We start from the raw sequence: 19962 nt of genomic DNA, 5'->3' as shown, positions 1-19962 counted from the left end.
AGATTTGAACAAGAAAGTCTAGTGGAAAAAGAATGAAATGTTCTATGTGGACTCACTCCCTTTATGAGATCACATACAGTAAACAGTTCTAGAATGGCATGTGCAAGATCTGGAATATGCGGTCCCATTTGAAACAGATGTAGGGAACAAATTTATGAACTAGGAGAAAACTACCACTTGAAACAGGTGAGGAACAATAAGATGAATCCAAACATTTTGGATCCAAACAATTCAGAAATCCTAAGCACTGTTACCTATAAGTCCCAGCTTGCTCAGAGTCAGGACAAATACTTCCCCGCATTCAGGGAATGATTGGAGGAAATTTAGCTCAAATGTACTAGAACTGTTTCCTACTGAGAGCCTGGCTCTATTCTGCTAGAGAACAGGATGTTGTCCACCTAGTTGAACTGCGCCAGAAATTGGCATATTTACTGAAATACATAGGAGCATAGTGTCACATTAGATCATTTAAGGTAGTGGAGTGCCCTAATTAGGTACTCAGGGGGCAACAGAGACTGGCAAGAGGGTTGCCCCCTGCTCACCAGGTGTACCCTCTTGAAAGTTTGACTCCCTGCCAGTGGAGAGGTGTTGTTGTTGTTTAGTCGTTTAGTCGTGTCCGACTCTTCGTGACTCCATGGACCCCCTTCCTCCATACAGAGAAGTAACTTATCGTGAAAAGAGCCAACATTTGCTTTTCTTCCCAATCTCTCACCTTCTACCGAACACCAGTGTGGTTTGCAACAATGTCCTCATAACATATGCAACAATGGCACCTGAGATGCAACTATTTAGTTCGCACCCAATTCTTGTGACTGTAATTGGTTCTAAACTGATTTTAATATTGTATTTTATTGTGAAGGGGCAGGTAAACAACTGAAATGATGATGATGATGATACCCACTGAGCACAATTGGGCTTCCACAGTGACATAATAGTTTTGAAGATCAGAGACAAAGCCTTAATTCAGGTGCATTAGGTGTTTGCATACTTTCATCTTCTATTAGTTTTCATAGTAAGTAAATGGCTTACTTTATCATGGGAGGCAATAACATCTCAGTTATGTATTCTTTCTGGACAATCTAGTTTGTCTTCCTATATCTTCAAAAACTAAGGAGTGGCAATCCCGAATGTGCATATTCACTTTGTACTCCCCACATACCCGCCTATTATATATTAAGCCATATTATCTATGTAGTTATTGCTGCTTATTTCTCACTGGATGAAACATAAAAGTCTCATGCTAAAAGCAAATAGCCCCAAGGCTGTAAAATATGGGACATCTGGCAACAATACCATAGGAATTTGTTTTAGGCAGACATATATAAAGATGAACATTATAAATCCAAGAATTTCCAATAAGAATATACAGTTTATGCTAAAGCACTTTGTTACTATCACAATTATACAAAATAAAAATTACACAGAAACAAATTACAGAAGAACTCCATTTACTCATTCCAAATGTTCACATGATTTTTGCCTTTCATAACACAAGTTGTCTTTTTCGATGTCCCCCCCCCCCCACTGAAAAATACTTTACTGCAATGCCCTGCTTAAAAACCACACAAATGCCTTAAATACCTAACAGGTCTTTTAAGAAAGTCATCTCAGACTGCAGTCCCATCCAGGGAGTAAGCCCCAATGAACAAAGTGGGACACACTTCCAAACTCTGCCAGCATAGCATGAGACTCTTAATCTCAGGGTGGTGGGTACAAGTCCCACATTGGGCAAAAAAGATGCAATCAACGTGACTTAAAGGAACTTAACCCTAAGTGGATTGTGGCCACAATTCTTTAAATCCATAAACCATTATGATTTTCAAGAATGCAACATGACCTTTGAGCACAGAATTAGGTCATGTGTAATGGCTGGTATCCAACAGTCCCATGCATGAGGATGGTGAGTCTTCTTTTTGGTGGGGTGAGGGGGGATGTCATGAGGAGCTACAGTGTGAAACGGGTGAGCCTGAAAAGCATCAGGATTTCCATAGAAATTGCAAAGGGCCTTTTAATCTCTCAGCCTTTGATGCACAAGTTACTACAGGTCAGTTATCAAGCAAAAGCTGCGGTTACAAATAATGCTTATCACCATTCAATGCAGTATCAGAAATTTGGGCTGCAGTTCTCAGGCTGATCTGTGTCTTCTCCATTACAGGATATGAGGATATGCCTAAGGAATCTCTCTTTCCTTACTCTTCAGCCCCGGAAGCAATGGAGAAATTTGAAATCAATTTTCAAAGAGAGAGAGAGAGAGAGGACTGAACAAGCATCTCATAACAATGCAAAGAAAAATATTTTGAAGGAAATGCTATTTTGTGATGATTTCGGCATTCATTTGTTAGACAGATGCAGCAGCTTTGTCAATAAACTGAGCCAGCTTGACATCTCGCTTCGTCAGTCCACCGCAGTCATGGGAAATAAGAGTTATCTGGACCTGTTTTAACAAGAGAAGAGGAAAATACATATAATTTGCCAGCTCATGTGGTCTAATGCAGACTGACCAGATCCGGATTCAGCCTGAAACTCTTTTACACACATCTTGATTTGTATATTTACAAACAGTTGGTTTAAATAAATAAAAAAAGACCTGTCTGATTGTAAATTGGAATGGCACGGCTTTTTCAAATAAAAAGGCATCACATAACACAGCTGTCAGGTGAGCAGCCTTGAGAGAACTTGGAGACTAACCAAAGAGAGCTCCAGCGCAGAGCACAGAGAACACTTTAGGGTTAGGATTCTTGGGCTTCTTCCAGAAAGAGGTGTCCAATTAAGTTACTCAGTTTGGGGGGGGGGGGGAGTTGCACAGATTGATTTCAGAAGTCATTGACTCAACTGCAAACGCTAAGTTGTGCGACTCAAACCAGAATCCTAACGGTGAAGTGCTGGCAATACTTTGCAGATCAGCCCTGAAAGGGAAAACAAACAAGATCGGTCCTTTAATGGTAAAATACAGCTGCCTGCAAGGAATTATTGACACCTCCAGAATGGAATACTACATGCTACTTTGCTAAATTTCTGTTAGCCAAAAAAAAGGTGGAGGGAGGTAAGTGATAGAGCCTTTATGATTTTTGTCTAACTCTCAGATATGAAAACTGTGCCGGAAACATGTTTAACTCAGACTTCTTGCTTTCCACTACTACTGATTATCAATTTTCAATACAAATATAGGAGCCTGTTATTACCAGAAATGATGCTGTGCATATTGCACTCATACAAGTCAGCCTTAGATTTGGTTTAAAATGGGTTACATTTATCTGCAAGCAAACCTTTCTCACACTGCAATGTGAACACTTAGCAAACAGTATTTACTGTATAATGCCCAAATCATAAGAACATAAGTTTAAGATCCTTCTCTGAGACTTTCATTTCAAGTTGCTTTCTCACAGATTCCTGCCCCCTTCAAAAGTTTCCTATCCCTCATTTCAGAGCCAAGAGGCATGTTTTGGTTCTAAGTTGCTTTGGGTTGCCCTGGGCAAATTTAATAAATAATACTAATTGTGATTCTAATGTCCTAAGAGTCTGAATTTATGATTTCTTAATTTGTCATTAGATTTGGAAAATTTGAAAGCAAAGAGGTCTTAATTTTCTTTTACTTTTAAGAGGTCTAAAGAGAAACCAATTTTAGAGATCTACATTGGAAGATGGACTGCAGCTCATGGTGTGTTATAGGGTCATCCTAAACTTATGTATGGCAAAACAGGTTTTGAGTTGCTTTCTTCAGTTTTTAAAAAAGCTGCACAACCTGTCTGACCCAAAGTAACAGTGAGACAAAGGAAATAGGTCTGTACAACTTGGGCGAGGAATCTCTGGCACTCCAGATGTGGTTGGTCTTCAGTTCTTAGCAGCCCCAGCAACACAGCCAATGGTCAGGGACAATGGGAAGCACCATTCAACATCAGGAAACTCACAGGCTCCTCACTCCTGATGTATGTTATGGGGGGAAAGGCCTCTCTCAAACGTCCAGCTCTCAAAACCACCATCTGTTTCCAACATTAGATACTTAATGTTGTTGTTTAGTCGTGTCCGACTCTTCGTGACCCCATGGACCAGAGCACGCCAGATTAAGTATCTGTCTTCAGATACTTAATACATTTACACAAATGTCTTCCTCAGTGTGCCATACATGATTTTTATAAACATGGAGTTAATATCTCTCAAGCAGCCCTAGAAGTACTGGCACCTTAAAATCAGCGAAATATAGTCTCGCTGCTGGGAGGTTAACAGAAGCGTGCAAGACTCTGAAATACTCTGTTGTGAACGGAGGAAGCACCTTTCAGGAAGGTGAGAGCAAGCGTAGGATAGCAGAAACAACAAATAAGGCCAAGATTCTCTACTCACATTTCCAGGCTGTTTTTCAAGTATGACCAGCCAATGAAACTAAGTATATTATGATGCAGTTCATTACCTTATTGTATACATTAAACCACTCAGGGTGGTGATTCATCTTCTCGGCCTGAAGAGCAACACGAGTCATAAAGCCAAAAGCCTGTGTTAAGAAGAAGAAAAATATTTAAAGGTATTGTATGCTTTGTTGATGTTTCCCTCCTTATGGGAAAACTTAAAAAAAAAACAACAACAACCCTGCATTAAAAAAAAAACAGTTGTAAAAATAGCCTTGCTGGATCAGGCCAGTGGTCCATCTTGTCCAGCATCCTGTTCTCACAGTGGCCAACCAGATGCCAGTGGAGTGGGAAACCCAAAGTTATGACCTGAGTACAACATCATTCTTCTGTCCTGCGGCTTCCAGCATACTGCCTCCGACTGTGGAGCCACTGTGGATGATAGGGACGGATAGCCTTATTCTCCATGAGTGTGTGTAATCTTCTTTTAAAGCCATCCAGGTTGGTGACCATCACTGTCTCCCGCGGAAATGGGCCTGCATAGTTTAACTGTGCACTGAATGAAGAAATCTTTTATTTTACCAGTCCTGAATCTCCACTGGATCTCCACAATCCACTTTTCCCCATGTCATGCATAATTTTATACACTCCTATCATGTCTACTCTTTTTTTTTTAACATACATATGCCATTTATGTTAACTTGTGCAAGAATAGTAGAAGGGAAGGGCAACGACAAAACAAGGAAGATGCTGAGAAAAGGCCTGCAGTGGTTCCAATGCAAACAAAACCCAGCATAACTTCACTTGAGGAACAGAAGTGTTAGCTAAGAATTAATTCTCAATGGCCATACAATATTTGACAGTGAGGTGGAAAAATATATCAAGCCCATCCATATAATAATAAAAAATTTCTCAAGTTGCATCCAACATTAGTTATACTTAGAGTAAACCCACTGAAACTAATGGACATGATTAGTTTAAGACCATTAATTTCAATGACTTTACACTGAGTATGACTAACATTGAACATAGGAAATATACTTTAGGGGTTGCATTCAAAGTGCTTCAAATGGATTGTGTTGTAGATAACGAAATTCTTTTGCACATAGAACAACTTCTGCAAGAGCAATGGAACTTCGCCATCCAATCTGCTCTGGGGGATCCGCCCAACCCTCTGGAGAATATTTGAGAATGGTTGGAGGGGGGCATGTAGGGGGAGGGAGGGGAAATTTCATTTTATGTGTGCAATGATTTGGTTTGATACGTTACCTCAGCGATTCTTACAAAAGCTCTATAAAAGTAGAGCGTTACTACTACTACTACTACTACTACTACTGTTGCTGGTAGCAGGGAAACAAAGACAATATTATTTGGCTTATTGACCACCTAGTGAGTTTGTGGCTGTTGTGAGATTTGAGTCAGATGCTTCCACATACAAACTAGGCTATACCAGCTTGGCTTTGTGTGAATCTAACTCTGTAACTTGACTTCCAATACTGAAGTCAAAAGTACTACTAATAACCTAGTGTAAAGATTATTTTAAAAGAAATTTATCTATCATGTATTAAATTTTTTCTTTAAAAATATATCTTTATAAATTTACTATCTAACCATAAATCTAACTGAAATCTCATTACAAAAGGGCCTGCATAGAAATATGTTCAATCCTACAGCAGCAATTTTGAACGAACATATAATCAAGAAACAGCATAATGGCTGGTAATAGTTCCAGTATTTTTTTTCCCTCCGCCACTGGTGACTGAATGAAGTACGGCTTTGCAAACCATTTTGTCAGCAAGATGAATGCAGTCATTACAATCAGGGCAAATTATTCCAATGAAGTTTTTCATTTACAAATCACCAAACTGTCAGCAATTGAAACGGTCAGGAGCGTTCCAATACGGGTTTCCTTGACAGTCTTGTTTCGTCGCAGCCTCAACCTATCCATGTTTACCTGAATTAATCGCCACTCAGTTCTACAGGACGTTTTCTAGTAAACGTGAACAGAAGTGCAGTCTTTATTTCACTTGTACTAAATGGTAATGTTTTCAAAACTTTGTAAAAAGCAGTTTTGAAACCTTTGTGAATAATGTAAGCGCTCAGCAGTAATTTATGCAAAAGGCTTCCATAACTATGTTTAAATACCAACTGTACAAGTATTTTAATTTAATATTTGCTTTCTTCAACATATGGCTGGCTGTTGTATATGGTCAACTTCCTATGTTTTTATAAGCAGGCCAGGGCAAGCAAATCAGAGGGTAAATGTTAGTTGGTAGCCATCCCGTAGGGAATAATTCAGCCATTAGAATGCAGGCTAAACTTCACCGGACATAATATAGGGAAAGTTAAGCACAGGCAAGTCTCATTCAAATAAAAAAAGTAATATTAATCAACTTGAAGTGCATTCATAAGACCTCTTGGGCTTCAAAGGTTACATGGCACATTTTAAGTAAATAAATGATTTGTTCCTCTTGTAAGGACTGTTGATTTGCACATATTGGAATATTGTGGAATATTGGAGTCTTCTGATCAGGTTTACATGGACATGCAAGAGGCACAAATCTTGGTTACAGTCCATTTTAAACACGTACAGCCATCCCCCTATGCATACATTTTGTACCATGAAAATGAGAAGCAGGTCTGTTGAAGTAATTTCAGCAGAGCAATCTCCATTAAGCCCCCTAAATACTTCCCTTGCTAATTAAATGAAATTAGAACTTTATTGTTTATGGATCACCTTTTGTATCTGTAGGCCTGTAACCTTCCTTTTATAAAATACAATTGGCAGTGGAGGGAGAAGCTATTTAGGATTGATTATATATGAAAACATTATTACATAATCAGTTTGGACATTTCTTCACGTCTTGAAACATAATCAGTAATTGGGTGTAATTGGTGATCAAGGAAACTATCTGGTGATCAATTAAAGTAATTACCAGATTCCGGCATCACGGCCAATCTTAATTTGAGCTGGAGTCTGCACTTCTTCAACTTTAATTTAAAAGAATGAATATTATTAAGCAGTCTGCGAGCCAAGATCATGGTCAAGCATACGTGATATGGCAGTAGTGTCAGATTCGTTTTGGTGAGTTTTGTTTGCCAGCAAGCCGCTTCATGTGTTTTGTTTATTCTGAAAAATACCACCATGGCCTTGACCTTCATTCCAGCACCATAAGTATTCTAGTTTACCACAATGGGAGTATTTTCATATCCGGATTTTTAAATCATTCATCAGTTTTAAAAAGCAACTCAGTGGAAAACAAAAATTAGCACTGTGATTCTTTTAATAATGAGAGCCCTTTTAAGGCCAAGGTGTCTCCTTATATCACTGATTAAAAGTGAAAAATAAACCCTGAAAAGGTTTGTTAGGGATGAAAGGCAATATAAAAATAGTTTTAAAAATAAATAAATAAGGAAGGAAGGAACCAAGCTAAAATTTCCTAAAAAATAGGTAAAATGAAGCCAAGGTAGAAACATCTGAGCAAACTACTCATACACATCACAAGCCTTGGGCCAGGAAGACTAGAAGTGTGCAGAATCATGCAGACTCATGTCATCCAAGAGGTAAGTGGAAAAGCCATGAAAGGTCATTGGCTTCTACTGTGATCTGGCACTTGTTAGGATGAAGAAGAGGGTGTGGGTGGGTGGGTGGGTGGGTTTAATTTATGAATTGTTTCCCAAAGCAATATACAATAGTCCAGGATTTCAACTCCACACCTTATCAACAGAACTGACCCAAAGGATAAAGAGGAGAGGGAGAAAAGTTATTGTCTCTCTCAGTAAATGCACACAATGCCTTTCTAAGGAAGCCAATATGAGATATGTTCAGATACAAATGTCTGATATGTCTGATTTTTCACAGAGAATTTCTCATCATCCTCAACATGATCCAACTAGGTTTTTTTAGTTGCAACTCCAGGAAACTATGACACATTACACAAAACCATATTTTTTTATATAGCATATGCAGTGCACAATCCCTAAACGGTTAGCATATTCATTCATTCATTCATTCATTCATTCATTCATTCATTTATATTTAGGAAATTGATGTCCACTGCTTACTAATGTAATTAAGTGGTGTAACAAACATTGCAGCCTACATTACAATTCCTCCCTCCTTCCCATATCACAACTGGGTGCCACTTCTTGATTCCTGAAGAGGGTTAGATATTTGTTTATCAGAAAGCAGCTTTGAGAAGGCCTTGTGCCTTGAAAAGTCCGATAAATAAATAGCCAGTTCCAAAGGTTTCATCACACTCCAACATCATACTTCTGATCATGATAACAACAGTGATTTGGCTAGAATTATTCTAAAGTGTTTTATTTTTAAAGCACAAGCACAACAATACAGGCATTAAAATTTTCTATCACATCTTTAAGAAGAAAAAAAAATTAAGTAAGCAGCTAGAAATGCATCCTTAAAAACCATAAGCAATAGTCTGCATTTACAAAAAGAGGGCCTTGATAATCTAGTATTCCCAATAAAACTGAGCTGAAACTTCTCTGAAATGACAGCGAATTCCTCTGTTATGGGCAAATACAGGTAGTTCCATAAATGTGGGATCCTAAACATGTTGTGTTGAACTCAACAGGACTTGCTTTCTCATAATGAACATACTCTAAGATAAACAATCAGGGGATGCCAGAAAACTGTTTTTATATGGGCCAGATATATGAAACATACAACATCCATATGCTGTGGCAATGTTTTTATGCAATCTGCATTTGATGACATCATTGTGATAAATCTGTCCAAACAGAAATAAATGAAAGGACATTTTGTGCCACTTTCTTTGCGCTCAAAATCACCAAATATCTATCAGAGGAGGACACTGTGTCTGGGGTAATTTGCTATTACTCACTCATAGATCAGGAAAGAAAACTATTTCAAGACTTTTTAAAACTCAATTGACTCCAAAGATGCTAGCAGAAAAACCTCTTCCCCTCATGGAAGGACTGCTTCCAACCTAACAGAAGCCAAGTCATTCTGCACAAAATTGTCACAAGGTTTTTCTCAAGGCCTTCTATAGCTCACTATATTTTATATACTACAGCCTACACCTCCCCTATTCACCACGTTTCTCATACTGTAATGCGATTCACCAGGACATTGTGGTAGTATACTACAAGTCATACTCCTCTAGCTTGCAGAACAACTCTTATGCATTTTCTCCATCCACCTGGTTCTTGGGATCCAAGCCAATGATTTTGGAACATGTTTATAAAACTTATTAAGCAATTTATCCAAGCAATGTAAAGTGCTATGGGTTGTTTGGATTAGTTTTACATGCAAACTCAGTTTGTTTCACTCCAAACAGTGAGATAAAGCCAAGGTTCGTTATTGGCTCAACACTCATGGTTTATTTGGAGAAGGCAGATCATGAGCCCTGAATTACCATTACTTTGCTCCAGGTAAGAGAAATAAAGTGGATGTGATTTTCTATCTATGCACCAGCACACTTCCTCATTCATCTTTAGCCCTAGTTTGGGTGCAAGCAAGGGCAATATTGACACATAAGTCCACCACAGCCTCGGATACATTACCAAGCTTGATAAGTATTTCTTGACATGTAGGTAGATTACCCTTCCAACTCTATGATCCTATGTTTGCTTTTATGTCATAAAACAATTTCTGCAGCACACGTCCTATAACATTACTGCAGCAAACCATTATTCTGGTCCCATTTTGCAACACATATGCATACTATTCACTTCTAAGGATTCATACAATTTCTTTGGGAAATGGAACAAAATTACTGAAGGCCATGCTATGTTTAGAAAGCTATACACTTCCTAATTATCTTTTACTTAGCTTTGACTAGCTTCGTAATATTCTCTTCTTGTGCCAGTGACAATTACTATGTCCAACACACACAGCCAAAATCAATACGACAGTTTTCTAAGTAACTGGGTATAAAATGGATCGGGAATAGATGTGTTATATAGGTCTCCATTCTACTTTCTACAAATAATTTATCAGCAAATCCAAGTTACGTGCTTCAGTGCCACTCATCAACATTGCACGCCACTTCCTACATATAGGAACTCCTTGCTGGATCAGAACAAATGACCAATAAAACCAGCATTTTGTTCTGAACAGTGGCCAACCAAATATTTATCACATTCACGGCATGAAGGCAACAGGCACTAGAGTTGTTATCCACAAACAGAGGATGTGAGCGGATTTCATGCAAACTGTACACTGTTTAATCCTTGGGTTTCCTTTTTCTGGTATCAGATCCATCATACCAAGAAAGTTTCATCACAATGAAGATGGGTCTGAAATTTGCTTAAACGAACTATGATATACTGACACTTCCTAAAAATTACACTCAGTTATGATTAATTCCTCTTTTCTCCGCAAATGACTCCTACTAGGTTACCTTGGTTTACATTTATATACACAGAGTTGATTCTGTATATAACATCATATTTGGAGAGACATGCTGCCTGCTTGCCCTAGTAACACTGAAGAAATAGGGAAACTGCAATAGTCTGGACAACCAGTCTCCTCTAGGAGCCTACCACATCCTAGGAGGAGGTGGGGGGCGTCAGGGCATTCATGAACATAAAAATCAGAACGTTTGCACTTCTGAAAAATACAAAAGTACAGTTATAGCTGTATGGCATCAACATGCAACTTTCACTTCATTTGCACACTAATTCATGTTGGGCTCCAAATTTAGATTCTTCCAGTAGGGCAAAAAACAAGGCATGCCACACTGGAACCTACATAACTTCTGGTATCTGCCTCATCACAACTTATTCATATAAAACAGAGAGTTTGTTCTTTTTATGCTCAAGGGCAGGTTAGAGACCAGTGTTCAGAGACTGAGCTCTACACCTCAACTCTGTATTTTTCTAATTTTTCTAAGAAAATTAGAAGAACTTTAAAGAAAATATATGGGACTTTGCCTTTTTTACTAGGATTGTAGACTGCTCCATAGCTTCCACACTTGTTTACAATTATGCTGGTGAAGAAACTAACTAGCCAGCTCTATATCAAACATTTTGACAGCAAAAGCACAAACACTGATCTATTTTAAGTAGTTTGCCACTCTGTGTAATCTTGTAAAAGCCATTCTTGCCTTTGATATTTAGACTGTTTACACTAAGTATGTTATTCAAACAATGTTTTACATATTAACAAATAATGTGAACAAAACTTCACGTTATAGCAAATTCTTTAACAACTGTCCTGCCAAAATGCTGTGATTTTCCTATAAAATTATTCCTATTTGTTGATCTTACATTGGATGAAACATACTGTAACAATCTTCATAATTTATGTCCTGTTGGGACACCATGATTTAAAGTAACATAATACAGACCAGCACCACTGCTAATCTAAACCACCTGACCAGATAAACAACAGCTTCCCCCTCTCTCTTCACTGAGGGCATTTCTGTTTATTGTCATATGATTTGCTAATTTTCAGGACATGAAGAATAAATGCAGCCAAATCGAGCTGTGGGTAAAAGTAATGGCCAGTTACACAGTATTTTCACATGCAGGTATTAGCACAACGTCAAGAGCTGCAAGCATGGGTAGGAGATATATAGAGAAAAGATTAGTTTAAATCAGTACGCTTTAATTCTTAAGTAGTTTTGGAAGCTATGTATTTCCCAAATAAATAGAGGTAAAGACTAGGTTCAGCAGCAAGCAAAGGAGTGGGAGAAACTGGTCAGAAAACAGGTGGAAATGTATTATTTACACACCACTGATATTAAGTAGGTGTGCAAATGAGCGGCCCTTATACTCTGTTACAGTAGTGAGGAACTAAGAGTTAAAGAATATTTTACCATTATGTTTTTTATTACTGTGTCCTATCTTGGAGGTCTTTTCATGTCAGTTCTCTTACTGATAAAGAAATAACTAGCAACTTCGATTCTCTTATTGATAAAGAAATAACTAGCAAGAATTAAGCCCACACTTAATTCCACAGGTGAACCCTGATTTCCACTGACTAAAGATGCATTCACTTCTTACATAACTATGCAAATGCCCATCTTTGAGGTGTTTTACACAATCAAGCGGTGTATTAAATTTTGTGAAATAAATGAAGTAAGTAACAATAAATAAAATAAGTAACAATAAATTTACATTCAAAAGCAACTTGCAATTATAAAGCATGAACAAAATTCAGCTAAGAGGCAAACTTGGATTCTATAGCCAGGATCCAATGAACCATGCAACAGAGCCCAGAGGGTCTCAAATTTGTTTCTCTCAAACAACATTCCTTCCCCACACCCTGTCCAATGCCAAATGACAAACTGCCTTTGATCTGAAGGGAATTTTTAAAAAACCATTTTGATATAGCATGAAGGTCAGCTGTTTGGGAGGGTGGGATTGAAAGTTCCATGCACAAGCTTTTAAGTGAGCAGAAAGTAGCTATTTGGACCCTCGCCCACATTTCTGGCAAAGAGACTCAGAAATCATGCTAAACAGGTAGGAGCCTTGATCGTTAAACATACTGCACAGATGCTGCTTTATAAAGCCATACTTTGGGGGGGGGGGTTATATTTCTTCATAACATAACACAAGTTTTTACAGCATTCTCCAGCTTCACAAAAAGGTTTGAAAGTGATGTTTTTCTTTTTATTGCTTTTTATTTGTAGTATTGTCAAAAAAAAAAAAGAGTATCGAAGGAAACAGCAAAGAAGAAAGGATGTAAGATGTTCCATGTGTTACCACAGGGTAAATATCACTTACCAGCTGACATCCCACTACCATCTCCTTTCCTCGGGTTAGTTATCATGCTTTGTGCTCAATAAGCAGCGGGGTGGGAGAAAAGATGTCACTTGTATTAGGAAATATGCCTGTGTGGTCATGGAGTGTTTTGTTCTTTGTTTTAAATAAATGGACTTCCAGCACTCAGCCAAAATATTCTGTTATTCTATAAGCTCTAGCAGCAAAACACCTGCTAAAGCAATCATTGGCTTTAAATAATAAAGTCTCTGTGTACAATTCAAAAGGACAGAAAGTTCATTTGTTCAAACACACTCAAAGTACTACCTTATTGCACCTCTCAAAGAAAACTAGACATTTTGGGCCCTTCTTAAAGTCGTTCTGATTAGAATATGTACTTTTAAACTGTCAGCTCACATGATTTTTATTCACCTGCAATTTATGAATATTACACAGCAAACTTCACAGCTGTGCCAAGCAGAGCATGTCTGAAATTGTAAACTCAAGGAAAAGTGCAGTAAGATTATAAAGCCAAGCATCTTGCTCACAGAAATGCCCCTTCCCCACAAAGGAGGGGCATGAAAGCACAATGGTGTATGGCAACGAAGATCCTAAAACAAGAAAGAAGTATCCACATGGAAATCCATGCATTTATGAGCAAAGAAATCCAAAGAGGGTGGGAGAAGTACAGGATGTGTATGTTCCCCTTTTCCTTTGCTCTGCCAGAATTAGGACAGTAACACAGGAACCTTACACCGAGCCAACCAATTGGTTCATCTAGCTCAATATTGTCTACAGCGACTGGCAGTGGCTGCAGGGTTTCAACAGGGGACATTCACAGTCCTACCTGGAGACTTTTTCCATGCAAAATAGATAATTTGCCTCTGAGGTATGGCCCTTCCCCAGAAGAGTGGGAGATGTGTAGGGTACAATTCTCCTCTTTCTTTTTTGTCCTGTTCAAGCTTAAAATAAAAATGGGAGGGGGATTTTCCTAACCTTTATTGTAAAGTGAGGGCTGGCGCAGCTCCTACTCTATTCAGGGGTCAACCAGTTTCTCCCAACACACTGGCAGGCCTCCTTTTGGCCCACACTGATGGAGGAGCACCAACTGCAGAACTTTCTCCATCCTCACAGAGCAGGCACAGGGAGTCAGATCCTCCTCTACAAGGCCTCTGTCCCTGCCCTTGGAGAAGAGAGATCCAAAAAACCCCTCAGAGGTTAAACATATATCCTTACATAGAAGCCTCCTGTCCCGCTGCCACTGCCGCCAGACAATTTTGGGAGAGTTGAAGGAAGTGTTAGGGCAGGGCTCTGGAGCCCACAGTGGGAGGTTCCAAGCAGCTCACAGGTGGCCTCACTGAGCTCCTAATGACAATTCTGGGTCTCTGAAAGAAACAAAGCAAGGCCAATTTCAAATAGAAAGGAATTCTCCCATTGCTAAATAAATGTTTTTTTGAAAAATTAGCAGCACTGACAGCATATGCAAAACATGCCTTCTTGAAGGTAAGAGCCCAATGGCTGGTCTCCTACTGGTTTACAGCTCATAATCACAAAGTAATATTTTCTTTTTACTTAAAATCAAGGTCAAACAAAAAAAGGAATATGCATGGCTAAAAATTGCCTTGGAAATCATTACTCTAAAGACTAATAAATAAATGACCATTATCCGACCAATTTATCCATCTGCTTTCCAAAATAAATCAACTTCAATGAAACAGCATTATCATTTATACTTTAAAACTAATTTGAAATTGACAGTAATATTATATAAAGCAACAGTTAGTGTCATACCTGAAGCCTAACTCAACTTTCGATTTGGTTCAGAGGCAGCCTGAGGAGTACAAGACTACAAGGGAGAACTAGGACACCTGCCAGTGTGGACCCCCCTCATACACAAGCCCACTCTGGCCCAGATCCTCCAGACAATCCATTCAGAATTACACAGAAGAACCAGCCTAGATGACAGCATCCCCTGCTGAGAAGTATGGAGGTGTGTCACTCCTGTACCAGAGACAGCATAAATCTGGCACACTGGCCCTTGGGAGCTGCATGTAAGTGTTCATGGCAATTAGCACTATTTGAGATCATTTGAGAGTGTAGAATGCTCTAGACTCTCTGTGCCAAATGCAAATCCCAGAGACTGGTTTGTGAACAATGTTTTTAATGTCTGTGCACAAATGACAATTTCCCATAATTTATGTCTTAATATAAAGGAGACTTTGGATCCAAGCTAAAATAAGGAAGAAGGAAACGTGAAAATTATACCTAGCCAGCTTTCATTATGCAGTTTTTAAAATTTGTTTAATGGAAATTTTTTATACACTGAACATACCAAGGGCTATCTTCTGCTTTTAGCATTTAAAACAATGTGTTATGTGTGTGCGTAAGAAAAGGCATGCCGGATTATAAAACTGTTATTAAGGGTTAGGTAAAATGTCTGAATTATACCGGAAGAATGGCAACGAAGAAGCCTGCTTTGATTTTATTATGGTTGCAAATTTCAATGGGTTTGATTAGTCAACTAAATCATTAGACTATAATCCTATACTCATCTTGAAGTAAGCTCAATGGGACTTACTTCTGTGTAGACATGGCTAGAATTGCACTGCTAATCAAGTTCCCTGCCCCTGAATTGTGACCCTTAAAAAGTTCCATGTATTCCACCATGTTGCAGCATTTCTTCTTCTTTGTCCTTTCTGAGGAAAAGGAAAGATGGCAGTCTCTATCTAAAGCCAGCAGTTAGTTTGAACTTGCTTGTACTTCATACTTAAGAGAAACTGCTTTTTTTTTAAAGGAATCTCGCAAAGACATCTTCATTGAGATTCTGCAACATACATGCTTACTGAAATGCAATAAATTGATAGATAAATCCTTTATACACACACACAAAATGGTGTATGTAATATAAATCCAGAAGATGGTCCTTCGCATGAAGAATCTACTCTAATTCACTTCTAGTTCTTCTACTGCCATCTTCATCAAGAAAATAAAACCAAATCACAAGAAAATAATCCCTACCTTCCCTTTTACAATTCAAAATACTGTATTACAAGAAACTTTCGTCAATCAACAATGTCAGAGTTTGCTAAACACAAAAATCAAGTTAATGTAGGTTCACCAAAACCTTGTAAGATCTAGATGCAACAATGAAACTCTGAATCGAAATTCTCAGTTTCTAAAGGGGAGGAATCACCTGTACATCTAGAATTTTAGACACATTCATGCTACTTTAATGCACTGACCAGTTAACTTTCTTGGCCCAGCCAGAACAAAAATTCCAAAACAGCGAAAGCAGAGGAAAAAACTAAAAATAGAGCCCCAGCAAGTAAGGCTGATTTACAGCTTTATGAAAAGTCAAAATGAAAAACTGTACTTGATCCCAACTGATAAACTGTGGAGCTGCCAGTGGTTTTTCAGAGCAGATGTAACATTTTAGCAAATGTGATTGTTTGTGAAAGAAATAATTCTGATCAAAAACGAAATTGCAGCCAGCACAAGTTCTGCACTTTGTCATTGTAATCCACTCTGACAGGAAGCAGTAAGTGGAGATTCCTACTGTGAAAGGAGCAGATGTGAAAGGTCAGCCTTGGCCTGGAACTTCAAAACCGTTAACGTGTAAAACAGTGTGCATTAAAGCCTGAAACAGCTAACCACTGGATTAACGGATGTCCGCTAAGTGGGTTTGATGTTCTTTTGGCAAGTAATGGTTAATTTTTAAAATAGGTATAATTGTAGTTTTTCTCTCCCACCCCCTTTATACCTTTTTACCAGCCAGAGTCGATTTTAATTACAGAGTATAATTTTTTTAAATGCTTTTAGAAAGAACGAAAAGAACACACAATTTTTATGAACTTGTTCACGGCCGCAATTTCAAAGTAGGTGAAGGATGTTAAAGAGATTTGGATAGATGTAACCTCTGCACTAAATATTACATCCAAGACACCAAATATTTATCCAAAAGTGTTCATGAAATCTACAAGACAAAATGTTTATTAACATTTTAAAAATGAATGTCCAGCTGAGATCATGTTGGAAGACGGAGGCGATGCAAAGCTAAAGACTTGCACAACTGAAACAAAGCAGCTGAAAACAATACATGGTGCAGATTGAATGAATAGTGATGGGTTTTTCAGACATGGCAGAACTCCAAATTTTAGTTAATCAAGCCATCTTACAAGTATTCGGCAGCTCAAATTAAGAATAAATAGCTGCCTTCCTTCTGCAGTTGACCCAACCATATGTTCCTCTCCTTTTGAACGTAATGAGGAATCATGAATTCACAAAGCTAGTAACTATGTGAAACTTCTGGATTTGGTACAGCTAAACTTGTGGCCCTGTTATCCACTGAAAGATGGGCTATAAAATAAATGTCTATGTTAAAACCAGAACATTTAATTCATTATCTATAAATACATCTCTTTTCATCCTTTCAAATTAGCTGACAAAGACAATTGCCACCATGCCTTGAGATATCTAGTGGTGTTTTTATCCTCTTTCCTTCAAACAACCATAAAGTTTTAAAATCAGCAGGAGACACGAGGTGAGGGCTGCTATTCAGTTAATTTTTGTTTTTTTACATTTACAACAGATCTTTTATCCAAGAAGGTAAATGCAATATATAGAGTTGTCCTCTCCATTTTATCCTCACACCAAACCTATCAGGCTATGAGAGAATTACCGGCACAAATTAACCCAATAAGCTTCATGGTAGAGTCAGGATTTAAAACTGGGACTCCCCAGTCCTAGTGCAACACTCCAACTACACTGCTTCTTAAAAGCGCCAGGATTTTTTTAAAAAAAACTTTTAAAAAGTGTAAAGTCTCTCTGAGAAGCTAAGACAGTCACACAGTTGTTTGGATTACGGCCAGTGTTTTCACACATACTTAAGATTCACTGTAGAATAATTATTATAGCATATAATAGTTAATAAATCTATACTACTTTCAAAAGATTTGTTTTCATAAGAGCCAAACTGTATGGAACTTCCTGGCTCTATTTATTTTGGATAGGCCAGGATTAACATACCTAAACCTGTATTGCAATAATCACAGTAAATTCTAGAAGAGCATCTCCATTCAAGAGAAAGAGAGAGAATACACACACACACGTGGTCCAGACTGTTGGGCTTGGACATGAAAACCACAGGTTCAAATCCCTACGCAGGCTTGAAGCTTTGGGGCAAGTCACTATCTCTCAACGTAATCTAATATACAGGTCTTTTATGAGTGCAAGCATCACTCTGAGGTTCTTGGAAGAAGTGATGGGTAAATTATTTCACAGAAGAATAACAGAATCATAGTCTTGATTATTCACTTGTAACAAGTTAAATAACCTCACAACACTACTTAAAGAAAAGCCACAGCTAAATCTTACCGATAATAATATGCACCACGCCAGAAGTGTGGGGAAGGGCAACCGCATCTGCCTTAGTGGCAGAAAGTTCCAGGTTCAGTTCCTGACATCTCCAGGTAGGGATGGGAATACCTCCTACCTGAAGTTCTGGGAAAGTCACTGCCAGACAGTGTAGGCAATACTGAACTAGATTGGCGAGTGGTCTGACTTAGTATAAGGCAGCTTCCTATATTCCTATGTGCAGCTAGAATCCCATTTTTATCAGCACTGCACACTAGCTCTTTTGGGCAGTTCATAGAAGGCAGACTACAATAGCCCCAGCCACCGTTTCTCAATTTCTATCCTTCATAGTTCAACATGGCATTTTCTGTGCCCAATCAAACTGCCATTCTCATTCTAAAAACACAGTCAAATGGTCCCCAAACACATCTGCAATGGTTTAATTATTAGCAATAGCTGTGCCTCCTGATACTGACCATTTATTATTTGGGCATTAAAGCTCACAATAGCTAAACATGAACAAAATAATACTTGGCATTTGTGCAGAATTCCGCCCCGCAACTGCTCCCTACCAAAACAGAGGTGAGCTCTGATTCCTGTGTGAGCCATCACTGCCTTTATGACACAATGGAATACAAAGGCAACAACCTAATTGGATGTCTTCTGATAAATTGTACCCAAAAAAATTGGTTTACCAAAGGACCAACCCCATAGTAAGAAGGCAGAAGGAATGAAGATAGTTAAGAGAGCCCAACTTCCTAAAGTTGATAAACGTGGTGAAAAATAATATATGGCAACAGTGCTAATTTCTCTTCCATAAGCATGTTGCCGTTTACAATGGCACTGTATTTTGAAATGAAATCTTGAGAAAGTATGCAGCTTTGGAATCTGTCACCGGTGGAACAACTACAGACAGAAAGAATGGGACTCACATGGGGTAGTTTCACACCTGCCCTCTCACTCAGAAGTGGTTTGCTGCAATAGCTGCATTAGCGCTAAAGCTCTGCTCTTCTATACTAGTTGCACTGCCAACACCAACTCTGTTCATTCCATTGCATTCAGACCAACTGAGATGAAGTAGGTTTCTGCTGGTGCAAGCACACCCTCATGAAAACAGAGCTACCAATGTAGCGTGAAAGTTCTATTGTTTAAATTGGGGGGGGGGACGGGAGCTGATATTGTTTTTAAACTAACTGCACATAGGGATGAATGTTGCCTTGACCTTAGGTCTTTTAACAGACTCAAGCATTTTTAGTGATGCTTTTGACTACCATTAACACTCTGAATGCTGTGAAGTTAAGCATTTGAATGCAGACAACTGCAACAACCTGTGGAACTTCATAAATTCTCCTATTACAAGGAAAAACAATGTCAAATTTCATAATAAAATATTTTTTTTTTAAAAAAAAGACCATGTTGATCAGGTTTACTAGTTTCCTAGTCTTTCTCTCAAGACAGAAGAAATGATAAATGGTTAATTTTAAAGTTCACTTAATCATCACCCAGAAAATTAGCTTTTGGCACTAGAAGCATGTTAAAATTACGAATGTATGGAAAGCTTCCAGGTCTCACAGCTAAA

General features: G+C 38.4%; 1 protein-coding gene and 1 long non-coding RNA gene across 2 annotated transcripts in view; one reads left to right on the top strand and one right to left on the bottom strand.

Moving 5' to 3' along the window:
- Positions 1-96: 96 nt before the first annotated feature.
- Positions 97-2478, top strand: LOC309360173. Its single transcript, XR_014163943.1, has 3 exons — positions 97-186; positions 860-967; positions 2343-2478. It is a non-coding gene; the product is annotated as an uncharacterized lncRNA (long non-coding RNA).
- The window catches only part of PCBD2 (pterin-4 alpha-carbinolamine dehydratase 2), a 31998-nt gene continuing 14184 nt past the window's right edge, over positions 2149-19962 (bottom strand). The window contains exons 3-4 of the mRNA XM_081894591.1: positions 4406-4486; positions 2149-2434 (exon numbers count right to left, since the gene is read on the bottom strand). Coding sequence (XP_081750717.1) covers positions 2339-2434; positions 4406-4486 — 177 coding nt within the window. The 3' untranslated portion in view covers positions 2149-2338. The remainder of the gene's footprint in view (positions 2435-4405; positions 4487-19962) is intronic.

Source organism: Podarcis melisellensis, assembly GCF_964234715.1.
Source record: "Podarcis melisellensis genome assembly, chromosome: 2".
Lineage (NCBI taxonomy): Eukaryota > Metazoa > Chordata > Lepidosauria > Squamata > Lacertidae > Podarcis > Podarcis melisellensis.
This window is presented reverse-complemented; position numbering and strand designations above follow the sequence as displayed.